Consider the following 13,343-nt stretch of genomic DNA (forward strand, 5'->3'; position numbering starts at 1 on the left):
GACCGGGACAAATTTATCTCTCTTGTCTATCTCCTTGGGTTCTTCCACTATGGATCTGTGTGTAGGTGACTGCAGACTGGTTTCTTAGGATAGAGATGTTCCTGGATTAGTTAAGCTCATGTCGGCCTATATAGATGGCATTGGAATGGTTCAACCAGATTTCGTTCCTTTTGTGGCTGTCACTAGATTGATTCTGTAGGATCTGTGTGTAGATTTAACAAAGCTGGTTTTGCTGTATTTAGAAACAGAAAAAAGATGGCAGATAAAGATCAAGTATCCCTATTCTGTCTGCTCACCTACACCTATCTTCTTCCTTACGGGTCCCACAACAAACAGAGGGCATCCGCTCAAACTCAAGGGTGGGAGATTTCATGGTGACATCAGGAAATACTTCTTCACCGTAAGAGTGGTTGATCGATGGAATGGTCTTTCACTTCAGGTAGTTGAGGCCAGTAACGCACTTAACTTCAAGGGACGATGGGATAAACATGTAGGTTCGCTCCGGGGAAATGCTTAAAAAGAGGGTTCTTGTTGAGGAAGGGTTCTTGGAGTGGGTTCGCTCCGGGCAATTCTTAGAGGGAGGGTTCTTGTTGAGGGAGGGTTCTTCGAGTGGGCAGACTTGTTGGGCCGACGGCCCTTTTCTGCCATCATACTCTATGTTTCTACACTAACTGTGCTTGTCTCATACTTTCTTGAATTTAGATCCATCCTCTTCACCACCACCTTTGCTGGGGGCTGTTTAATGCTTCCACCACTCTTTCCATAAAATATATTTCCATAGGTTACTCCCGAGTCTGTCCTCTTTTGCCCATACCCTATGGCCCCTTGTTTAGAACTTCATTTTAATTGAAAGAGGCCTGCCTCCTATACATATAAAAAAGGTTTCACCTTTGTATGATAGTTCCTGCTTTAGTTCTGTGAAAACTGATCTGTACATATGTTCCTAACCTGGGTCTTTGGATATGCTTGTAGACTGGAATGGATTGTTCTAGTCCAGTGTATTGCAAACCGTGTGCCTTAGTGAGATTCTAGGTGTTCCATGAGATGCCGGTGAGGAGGAGAGGTGCCAGCGCTGGTTGACTGCTTACAGGATGCACTGGGAAGGGGAAGGGCCACTATTGTTTGTTAGTGTTTGGGGGAGTGTCAGGGTGAGGGTTTCAGGGTATCGGTGGTTGGGGTGGGTCATGTTTTTGGACGGGCCTGCAGGGAGGAGGGAGTGGGCATCTATCCTGCCTATTGCGCTTGGAGGGGTGCTTCAGGAGTGGGCATCCCTTCTACCTATTGTGGTTGGGGGGGGGTGCTTCGCAGTTTCTGGCAGGCAGGAGTGGGTATCCCCCTTGATGATGGGGGGTCACCTGCAGCAGCTTCTCAGCTGATTGTGGCAGTGGTATCCCCCCCTCCCGGATCAGCTGAGCTGGCTGGACTCCCCAAAGCCGCAGCTTTCGGGGAGCACTGCCAACTCAGTTGATCAGGGATAACTTCCCCTGCTGCGATCAGCTTATGGCCGCTGTGGCCTGACGTTAGGATCCTGTGGCGACTGAAATGTAGGCCAGGGTTGTCCGGCACCAGTTACAGAATCCAGCCCTAAGAGCAGAAAGTTCGATAGGATGCATATGTTTTCATCATTAAGTCTTGCAAAAGAGGCAAAAACTCATAACAATTTTTTTAGGTACATCAGAAGCAGAAAACCTGTGAGGGAATCTGTTGCAGGGAATCTGTTGGATGATCAAGAAGCAAAAGGGGCGCTCAGGGAAGATAAGGCCATAGCAGAAAGACTGAATGAATTCTATGCTTCGGTCTTTACGGAAGATGTATGAGATCTACCTGAACCGGAAATGGTTTTCAAGGGTGATGATGCGGAGGAACTAAAAGAAATCTCAGTGAATTTGGAAAATGTACTAAGCCAAAGCGACAAGTTAAAAAGTAATAAATCACCAGGACCGGAGGGTATACATCCCAGGGTATTAAAAGAACTCAAACATGAAATTGCTGACCTGCTGTTTGTGATCTGTAATCTGTTGCTAAAATCGTCTGTACTACCTGAAGATTGGAGGGTGGCCAATGTGGTAAGATGTAAAAATGAATAAAGATTATAAAAAGGGCTCAAGGGAAGATCCGGGAAATTACAGCCCAATAAGCCACACTTCAGTGCCAGGCAAAATGGTAGAAACTAAAAAATAAAATTGTGGAACATGTAGGCAAACTTGATTTAATGAGACGGAGTCAGCATGGGTTCAGCCGAGGGAGATCTTGGCTCACCAATTTGCTTGACTTCTTTGAAAGTGTGAATAAACGTGGATAAAGGTGAGCAGGTTGATGTAATGTATCTAGATTTTCAGAAAGCTTTTGATTATGTTCCTCACGAGAGGCTCCTGAGAAATTTAAAGTGTCATGGGATAGGTGGCAAAGTTCAGTTGTGGATTAGGAATTGGTTATTGGATAGAAAACAGAGGATAAGGTTAAATGGTCATTTTTCTCGATGGAGGAGAGTAAACAGTGGAGTTCCACAGGGGTCTGTACTAGGACCAGTGCTATATAACTTATTTATAAATGATCTGGAAATTGGAACAACGAGTGAGATGATTAAATTTGCAGATGACACTAAACTGTTCAAAGTTGTTAAAATGCATGCGTATTGTGAAAAATTGCAGGCGGACCTTAGGAAATTGGAAGACTTGGGCATCCATGTGGCAGATGAAATTTAATGTAGACAAATGCAAAGTGATGCACATTGGGAAGAATAACTTGAATCACAGTTACCGGATGCTAGGGTCCATCTTGGGGATTAGCGCCCAAGAAAAGGATCTGGGTATCATTGTAGACAATACGATGAAACCTTCCACCCAATGTGCGGCGGCGGCCAAAAAAGCAAATAGGATGCTAGGCATTATTAAAAAAGGATGGTTAACAAGACCAAGAATGTTATAATGCCCCTGTATCGCTCCGTGGTGTGACCTCAGCTGGAGTATTGCGTTCAATTCTGGTCTCCTTATCTCAAATAAGATATAGTGGCACTAGAAAAGGTTTAAAGAAGAGCAACCAAGATGGTAAAGGAGATGGAACTCCTCTCATATGAGGAAAGACTAAAACAGTTAGGGCTCTTCAGCTTGGAAAAGAGACGGCTGAGGGGAGATATGATTGAAGTCTACAAAATCCTGAGTGGAGTAAAACGGGTACAAGTGGATCGATTTTTCACTCCATCAAAAAGTACAAAGACTAGGGGACACTCGATGAAGTTACAGGGAAATACTTTTAAAATAGGAGGAAATTTTGTTTCACTCAAAGAATTATTAAGCTCTGGAACACATTTTTCCAAGTTTGGACAAGTTCCTGGAGGAAAGTCCATAGTCTGTTATTGTGAGAGACATGGGGGATGCCACTGCTTGCCCTGGATTAGTAGAATGGAATTTTGCTACTCCTTGGGTTTTGCCCAGGTACTAGGGACCTGGATTGGCCACTGTGAGAACGGGCTACTGGGCTTGATGGACCATTGGTCTGACCCAGTAAGGCTATTCTTATGCGCAAATTTCCATTTGCACCTCTATAACATCTCCTGAACCATACCCCCCAATCTGTTTCACTTCTTTCAGAGACATGTCCCCAGAATTGTGTATAATACTCTAGATGAGGTCTCGGCAAAGGCAATATTGCTATTTTTTTTTCTCCTATTTCAAATTCTTCTACAAAATTCTGAGTGGTATAGAACAGGTACAAGTGGATCATTTTTTTTTTTTTACTCCGTTAAGGATTACAAAGACTAGGGGACACTCGATGAAGTGACAGGGAAATACTTTTAAAACCAATAGGAAGAATTTTTTTTTCACTCATAGAATAGTTTAGCTCTGGAACACGTTGCCAGAGGATGTGGTAAGAGCGGATAGCGTAGCTGGTTTTAAGAAAGGTTTGGACAAGTTCCTGGAGGAAAAGCCCATAGTCTGTTATTGAGATGGACATGGGGAAGCCACTGCTTGCCATGGATTGGTAGCATGGAATATTGCTATTATTTGGGTTTTGGCCAGGTACTAGTGGCCTGGATTGACTGCTGTGAAGATGGGTTACTGGGCTAGATGGACCATTGGTCTGACCCAGTAAGACTATTCTTATGTTCTTTCCTTGTGCCCTTCAGGTTTTCATAAAGCACTAAAAACGTGGCTTTACCCATAATGTCAGAGGAGTGGAAAAAGTAGGGTAGGTGCATGGGTTTTCACATAGGTTTTTATTTAATAGTAATAATGGGTTAGGTCGAGATAGGTCAGGAATTAGATAAAATGTTTGTAACCAAGAAATTAACAAGGCGGATGGAAAGTGATAGTTTTGAAAGGTGATTTTATTTGTGAACCACTTCAATAGTTTTCATTATATGTAAGTGGCATATAAAAATATGTATAAACTAGTGTTTAAGCCCGTTACATTAATGGGTGCTAGAATTGATGTGTAGACTTCCTTTCTGTATGTCTTTCTTTCTCTCTCCTTGCCCTCTTTCTTTCTGTCTCTCTCCCTAGCCCCCTGTCTGTCTGTCTGTCTTTCTTTCTTTCTGTCTCTCTCCTTGGCCGCTGTCTGTCTTTCTTTCTTTCTCTCTCTCTCCTTGGCTGCTGTCTGTCTTTCTTTCTTTTTGTCTCTCTCCTTGGCCGCTGTCTGTCTTTCTTTCTTTCTCTCTCTCTCCTTGGCCGCTGTCTGTCTTTCTTTCTTTTTGTGTCTCTCCTTGGCTGCTGTCTGTCTTTCTTTCTTTTTGTCTCTCTCCTTGGCCGCTGTCTGTCTTTCTTTCTGTCTCTCTCCCTGGCCGCTGTCTATCTGTCTTTCTTTCTGTCTCTCTCCCTGGCCCTGTGTGCATTTATTTCTGTCTTTCTTTGTTTCTGTTTCTCTCCCCTTAATAACATATCATACTGCCCCCCTTCTCCCCATCTCAAATTACAAAAACACTTTATTATGCCACTCGGTCACTCTGATGCTACCTGAGTGCCCTGATGCCGGTAAGCAGTGCCTGCAGGGCCTCTAAAGTTTTAGAAGCTTTCCTCACTATGTCCTACACGTTGAGGATCACGGTCAAGTTGGCCATCCTCCTTCACCGTGGCTTCTTTTCCCGTGGCTTCTTGATTCAGTGCACAGTCCTCCTCATCGGCTGATACCTTTAGTGTTAGACGGAGGGAGGGGGGAGTTGCTGCCGTTGTGTTTGCCACTTCAAACTCCGTGCCTCCGCATGCGCAGTAGAAGGAGCCAGAAAATTGCCGCACACAAAACGCCACATGCTCCTTCTACTGTGCATGCGGAGCTACGGATCATGGACGCAGGGATCACGGAGTTTGCGCATGCGTGCTAAGGGTTTTATTATGATAGATAAATAAATCCCTCCCTTGGGCTTACACAATTTTCCAGCCTTCATATTATCAGATTTGGATTTGAATTTAGGTTTAATGATTCACCTTTTCCAAACCCAAGCTCAAAATGAGTTCAGTTTCTGGTTCACAAGATATGATTGGCCAAGAGCCCTCTCCTGTTCAGTGTACCTAAAAATTCAAAAGAACTGTACTTGTGTGACTAGTCTGGTGGCTCCATACAAAAGACCTAGGTTTGATTTCCAAACCAGGAAGTCCTTTTCCTGAGCTTAGGCCTTAGCGTGCTGTTAAGTGGGTCTTTCCCTTATGCTAAGACCATTTTTATCACAGCCACATAAACCATGATTTCCTATATTTTGTATAAAAGACCATGAGCCTTTAGCGTTTGGCTTTTTTTTTTTAATTTCATGGGAACACTTACCCAGTGGCATATCTCCACACCCGGCTCCTTCCCCGCTGCATAAGAACATAAGAAATGTCGCTGCTGGGTCAGACCAGTGGTTCATCATGTCCATTATGTTCTTATGCGGTGGGAGGGAGTGGGGTGTGGAGATACGCCACTTTCCTTCCTCCCTTCCCTCTTTAACTTCACCGGCACGAGCAGCATCTCCAACTTGCTGGCTGCACCAGCCTCGACTCTCCTTGGTCCCGCGATCAGGAAGTGAATTCAGAGGGAGAGCCAAGGCTGGCGCAAGCAACAGTTTGGAGCTGCTGCTGGCGCTGGTGAAGAGTTAGATGCATGGGGGGAAGGGAAGGTGCACACGCAACGAGGAAGGATGGGGGCGGAGAGGAGAAGAGGTGCCAGCACCCCCACCAAGATGGCCATTTTGTAGGTGGTAAGGGCACCTGCATTAGTGCATGGTAATGCCTTGACAAGTCTCCTCAAAAGAAATATTTTCTAGCAAATAGCGCACAGATTGCAGGTACCACAGTGTCTGGACTCTAGGTTCCTGCTTCCTGGCTGGTTAGGGGTGCTGCAGGAATGGGACTTGCAGTCCTCTCCAGGGAGCCTGCGATTATGCAGCATCGACACCTAGTGACCAGGCCTAGAACCCCTGATTGCAGGGCTCCGAAAGGAAGTGCCGTGGCCAGACTGAAACAGGGGAAACGCTCGTTCTTGGTAGCAGTTAAGCAGGAAGCCCAGAGGAGAGGAATAAATGCAGCTGTACATTTTTAGTTTTTAATGTATTCAGTTAAAAGCTATTGTTAAATAGGACTTTCTAAAGAAAGAGTAATGAATATGAATCACATCAGATTGATCGCTTGACAATTTTTCCCAGTATTGCAGTGAAGGGAAATGATGAAAGCCATGCGTGCCATGTTATAGAAATAGCCTATAAAGACCTGGACCCTGAAACATATACCAGAAATTCATTTGCATATCTTCTAAGCCTATAATTTACTTTGTGGAAATATCATCTAATTGTTCTGTAAAAAAAAAAAAAGCTAAAATGGTTTTTGATAAAAATCTACCCATATCCTTCTCCCCTCATCCTCCTCCATACCACTTCTGTTGAGGTTGAAACTTGCCTTTGAGAAAGAGATCAGTTGCTCCCTAAATTTCCCCCACCTTCTCCTCCCTAATATTCCCTTATTCAGACACACTGCTGTCTATTATTTCTGGTGACTGACGGACCGTCTCTCTGTCTGTAGAACATTCAAGACTTCTCCCTGGAGAAAGATTCTGCAGGTAACCCAATCCTGGAGGATGGGAAAGGGCGCTGTCCCTTTGACCCCGACTACAAATCCACAGCCATCATGGTCGGTAAGTAGTTGTTTGGGGCGGGGGGAGAAGAAAATCATTACAACAGCTTCATCTCCCACATAGCCAGGACACAACACTGCCTGACATAAAGAGAAGGGTGCACATTCTGCCATTTCCAGGAAAATAAAAGGTTTGTCTACATCACTTGGGGAAAGAATATACACCAAGGAGTAGGTTGAACACAGAACATATCCTTTTCAATTAGGAAACCCCTACTCGTGTGTAAGAAATCACTTTATCTGCCTGAAACCAGAAAAATCTCTTGGGATAAATGCACTGACTCGCTTATTCTGTGAACAATTTTTTTATCACTCTAATTGAAAATAAATTAGGCCCATTCTCACAAGTGGAAAATAAATAAGGAAAAAACCCAAAATTGTCGTGATTGGGCTCCTTACATAATATCAGGAACAATCTTCTGACACCATTAGGACCTAAGTTTAAATCTGAGATAGTAACCTGGGATTTAAGAGTTTCAATAGACCATCAACTCTCCACGGAATCTCAAGTGAATAAAGTGGTAAAATCCGCTGTTCTTTGGCTAAGAAAATTGTGGATTGTTCAGAAGTATTTTGAGGTTCCTGCTTTAGATAATTGGTCCAGGCACTCTAATACTGTCCCAGATTAATTACTCAATCGATGAACGTGGAACACTTTATATGGTATATAATGTATTTAAAACAGAGGAAAAAGGACCTCAAAAAACCCCTAGATCACAATCAATAAAGTTATGAACAATCGGGGTTAGGTTTTCATCACTGGTCCAAAAACTCTGTATAAATCTTTTAAATATTTTTAGCTTTCTTTTTCTTTTTTTTTGAATTTTTTAATGCAATAAAATCATAAATAATATATGTAGATATATTCTCTAAATCACTTAAAGAGCAAGTATAAGTTTGAAGCCGGCAAATTTGTTTAAGGCTTTCTAAGATGTAAAATAAATCAGGCACTTATCTCAATTTTTTGAGGTCCTTTTTCCTCTGTTTTAAATACATTATATACCATATAAAGTGTTCCACGTTCATCGATTGAGTTTCTCAATTTGGACACTTAAGAAGTTTCCACTTATTTCTCCAGATTAATTACTGCAATATTGTTTATTTAGACTTCTTTTACGTACATTAGAAACATTGCAAAATGCAGCTGCCAGGCTGATTTGCTGCCCATCCATTGTACATGAAAAGACATTGGCTCAAAACTAATTTAAAAATTGTGTTTTCATATTTAAAATGTTATATGAAACAGCTCCTACTATTTGGTGTCTCTAATCACTTTACCTTCTATTCAAAATCGACATTCTTGACATTTTCAGATGCAATTAAATTTTCTTTCTGTCAAATGTGTTAAATATTACATTAACTTTAGCTCTTTTTTTATCAAGCTCTTTCTATTTGGAACTCTTTACTGAAATCCATTAGATATGACTGAGTACTTGGATTTCAGAAAGCAGCTGAAGACATTATTGTTTCTGGATTCATTTAGACAATGAGTAAAGTGGGCCGGAATTATTGCGATTTGAAATATGTATTGGGAATTATGTCCTCCTATTCCTCTAGTTGTTATCCAGTTCAAATTGGTCAAGTGTTTGCAGAATATAGGCCATGTAATGTAATGTAACAAATAGAAAAGCAAGGCTGAGGCAGTCCCAGATGTTTGAATTTTGGGCTCTATTAGTAGAAATCCAGAGACAATGTCATATATTTATTCAGGGAAACGCAAAACGGTTTACACAATTTTATTCAGGTACACATGCATTTTTCTCTGACTGTCCTGGTGGACTCACAATCTATCTAATGTACCTGGGGCAATGGGGAGATTAAGTTACTTGCCCAGGGTCACAAGGAGAAGCGTGGGTTTGAACCCACAACTTCAGGCTGCTGAGGCTGTAGCTATAATCACCGCACCACTCTAGAAATCAAAATGTAGTAAAAGTGAGCCAAGTATAGGACAATACAGCCATTGTGACATCACTGATGAGGTTGGCTCTTAGGCATTGGTGGAATGAGGCATTATGATGTCACAATACCAGCTGTGGTTATCAGAGGCAGAAACTTTTCACACCATTTATTTCTTCAATTTTCTATACTGACAATGCCAGCATCTATTAGACTTAGAGCTATCAATTCTATGTAAACGTGTAGGGGTCCATAAAGCTCTATGTAAAATAAAAAACCAATGCTGGCATTGTCATCTTGAAGCAGGGACATTAGATCATCTTTTATTCTATTGTCCATTCATATTAATATTTTGGAAATCAATTTGGCCTCAAATTAATAGGATGTTAGAAAATCCTGTAGCCTTGACATACGATACAATTCTATTTGGTACTGCAATGAGAGCTCGAAGTCAAATTTCATCAAATAACAATAAACTTTTATTTATAATGACTGGAATAGCAGTACAACAAATTACACACAATTGGAAAAATTATGACAGATTGAACTATAATTTTTGGTGGAACTCAGTTTGCCATATATATAAAATGGAACATACATTTGCAACACAAAAAGGATATATGGATAAATTCAAAAAGATTTGGGGACCATTAACAAAATATTGTAATAATTGATTTTCATTTTCCCATAATAAGAAAATAGTTAAAGAAGAAAGGGAGGGAGGGGATATGGGAGGGGGGTTTATACTCTTTATTATAAATTATAAATAAAATATTATTAATAAATGGTATTCTTACATGAAAACAATGTAATAAAGGGAGGGGAAAAAGGTTAATAATTTAAAAAATAATTGATAAAATCATTACAATATATATGTTGTATAACTTTATAAGAAAAATAATTACAGTTATATGATATATAAAATCATAAGAAATATAAGATAAGAAATGTTATGTATAAAATACATTATAGAAATATCAAGTGTATTATTAAGATAATTGTATGAAAATTTATGACACTTGTTGTTAAATGAAAAAAAATCAATAAAAAAAACTTAAACAGTAAAAAAAAAAAAACAATTTTCTATACTGTTCTCCCAGGGGAGCTCAGAATGGTTTAAATGAATTTTTTCAGGTACTCCCTGTCTGCCCCGATTAGAGAATGACATGGTGGTTGTTACCTGTGGCTAGCCGCGGGTAACCCGCCGAAACAGTGACCAAAAATAAAAGGTCACCGTGAGTACGGGGACAAGGCCATTCACCGCCCCGTGGAGCGGTGAATGGTTTTGTCTCCGCAGTTAAAGGAGTGAGCACAGGCGGTGAATGAGCGCGCAGTCCGGCAGCCCTCTCTCTCCCTCCAGCCATGCATCTCCCTCCCTCCCTTTCCCTTACCTTCTCTTCATGGCGATTTCTGTAAGGCTAGTGTTGTATTGCAGCCGTAGCCTTGAAATCAACGTCACGTGTGGCTGCTGGAAAAGTCTCCTTTGACGCAACTTCCTGTTTCCGGTTTTCCAGCAGTCAACGCGACGTGACTTCAATACAACGCTAGCCTTATAGAAATCGCCATGAAGAGAAGGGAAGGGGAAGAGAGGGAGGGAGATGCATGGCTGGCTGGCAGAAGGGAGTTGCTGGACCGCGGGAAGGTTACTGGGGTTGGGAGGATAGAGAAAAGACGCTGAAGCAGCCTGAAGGGAACTGGGGAAGAGAGGGGAGAAGATGCTGGGAAATGGGGAAGAGAGTGGGGAGAAGATGCTGGGAAATGGGGTAGAGAGAGTAGGGCGGGGAGTGGGGAGAAGATGCTGGGAAATGGGGAAGAGACAGTGGGGGGAAGACGCTGGGAAATGGGGAAGAGAGAGTGGGGAGAAGACACTGGAAGGGAAGAAAACAGCGATGCTAGACTATGGGGGAGTCTAGGGAAGAAAATGGGTGCCAGACCAATTGGGGGGATGAAGGGAAAGGCACAGTAACAGAGCAAATGGAAGGCGCAGAGAGAAGACAGACAGTGGATGGAAGGAATTGAATGAAAAGATGAGGGAAGCAGAAACCAAACAACAAAGGTAGAAAAAAATGTTCTATTTATTTATTTTGCTTTAGGATAAAGTAGTATATTAATTGTGTTGATAAAAATGTATAAACAAAGCCCTGCCAGCTGAACATCTCTTTCTCTAGTTCAGCAGCCAGAACTTTGATTTATAAGGAAGGAATAAGCTAAATATTGCAGTACTGAGGCTTGTATGGATGCTGCGGGTGAAGGGGATGGTGGTCCGGGGTCGGGGCAGTGACGGGGACAGAATTTTTCCCCATGTCATTCTCTAGTCCCAATCTAATATGCCTGGGACAATGGGGGAATTAAGTGACTTGCCTAGGGTCACAGGGAGCAGCGTGGGTTTGAACCCACAACCACAGGGTGCTGTGGTTGTAGCTTTAACCACCGCGCCACACTCTTTGACCATAGATAATTCTTTGCAATTTGGGAATAGGAAACACTAACGGGGTAATTCTGTAAACTGCCTAGAGGTAGGTGCCATTACACACGTCAAGATGCCATTAATTGGCAGGTGCCTATGTGTACTAGGCACTGTTCTGTCAGGTAGCGTTTAAGTGCCATAGTACCTAACTGCAAAGGCCATGGGCGTATGGTCTGCACGGAGTTTAAAGAATTCTACAAATTATGTGCGTAACTTGTTACTTCTAGGCATGCCAACTTATGCCTAAACATCAGAGCACCAATACTGGCTTATGCTAGTATTCTAGAATGGAATGTTGGTGCCAAGATGCCATCATATAAGTGGCATTTAGTGCATGGTATTGGGGTATCTAAACATAGGAATTTGATTAGTCTTCTGCTCTGCTTTAAGTGTATGTTGCCCGGGATCATTTACCTGATCTTGTGTGGTATTATGCCACCATATCGGTGAAGGCCAGCGAGTCTTCTTATAGACTTTGATCTGAAGAGTCATTGGAACAACCTTTCCAACAGCCCAAGATCTGTTAAATTTTGCTGTGGTACTCCCTTGCTCCAGTTGGGTATACTGGAATGAAAACTCAGCACTTCCATGCTACACTTTCTCCCTCTATAATGTCTGTTTTGTAATGAGATTTTTTTTTTCTTCTGGTTCCAGATGGGGAGCTATATGCTGGCACCGTCAGCAACTTCCAGGGAAATGAGCCAATCATATTCAAGAGTCAAGAGAGTAGAATCTCACTCAAGACCGAGAATTCCCTTAACTGGCTTCAAGGTAAACAGTGCTCTGACGAGGCAGGTCATAGCTGGATTAGCTTGTACAGGAAGAGAAAGAAGAAGGGGTCTTGCTTTAAAAGGCAAAGGCAAATGAGATGTCAATGCCACCTGATAATTTATTATAAAATGTCAAGTTTCAAGTTTCAAGTTTATTGGTTTTTTATAACCCGATCATAAAACAAATATCTGACCGGTTAACAATAAAATCTAGATAGAAAAGAAAGAAGTATTTAGATGTGTTGGGAGAGATTAGTGAGAAAGAAAAAATAGAAACATTTAGAACAGGGGGCGTGGCTTAGCGCGAACACGAATGGAAGTGTAGTCGCAAAGCTCCTCACCATCTAGGCACAGAATATAAAAAAATATTTTTCCTTCTGGATAATTTCATTAAAGAAATAATTGCTAAAGAAGAGGAACATAGGATAAATGAGATGACCTCTTTTACTGAAGTTAAAAACGAAGCCTGAGGTAATTGGGAGCTGAGAAGGCAAAGTACCGTTTTTTATCTCCAACGATATGGACAGACTTGAAATGCAGCGCTGAGACAGTGCAGCCTGCGAGTGAAAAACCGAAAGAGAGGAATACCGGCTTTTGAAAAGTGAGTCGTTAAAAAAAAAAAAAAAAGATAAAAATAACTCAAAGTTAATTGAAATAAAAGATTATTTCAGTGAATTTTGCTCTCCTCTATCGCAGCTGCGATTGGGCTTGTGAGAGGAGAGCTGGAAGAGAGGATTGCCGGTTTTTTTTTCTAAGCATTGAAACGGCGAGATATCGAAGATAAGTGACGGATCGGCGCACCATCGGAGATAAATAAATAATAGAGGGAAAAAGTCTAAATAATATTGTGAATGACCGACAGTGAAAGGAATTGGAGAGGGAGGAGAGAGCTGGCAGTTTGAATCTACCCTCTTTCAAAACTGTGAAAAGACTCAAAAATACAGATTTTATTTCACCGCTGAAACGGCAAGACATCGAAGAACTGGAATGGTGAGGAAATAGAGAAAGAAATGCTGACATTGAAAAGAATAGTGGCTAACTAAAGATAAATTACTGATTCTACCGAATTGTCTTTAAGCTGATGTGAAATGACTGTGAGGAAAGGCTGATAAT

At 41.7% G+C, this 13,343-nt stretch overlaps 1 protein-coding gene across 3 annotated transcripts in view; it reads left to right on the forward strand.

The window, feature by feature from the left end:
- SEMA4B (semaphorin 4B) overlaps positions 1-13,343 on the forward strand; it is a 321,358-nt gene that overhangs the window by 270,784 nt on the left and 37,231 nt on the right. For all 3 annotated transcript variants that reach the window (XM_033919910.1, XM_033919912.1, XM_033919911.1), the window contains exons 7-8: positions 6,987-7,098; positions 12,115-12,231. In XM_033919910.1, coding sequence (XP_033775801.1) covers positions 6,987-7,098; positions 12,115-12,231 — 229 coding nt within the window. The remainder of the gene's footprint in view (positions 1-6,986; positions 7,099-12,114; positions 12,232-13,343) is intronic.

This window comes from Geotrypetes seraphini, chromosome 14 (genome assembly GCF_902459505.1).
Source record: "Geotrypetes seraphini chromosome 14, aGeoSer1.1, whole genome shotgun sequence".
NCBI classification, from domain to species: domain Eukaryota; kingdom Metazoa; phylum Chordata; class Amphibia; order Gymnophiona; family Dermophiidae; genus Geotrypetes; species Geotrypetes seraphini.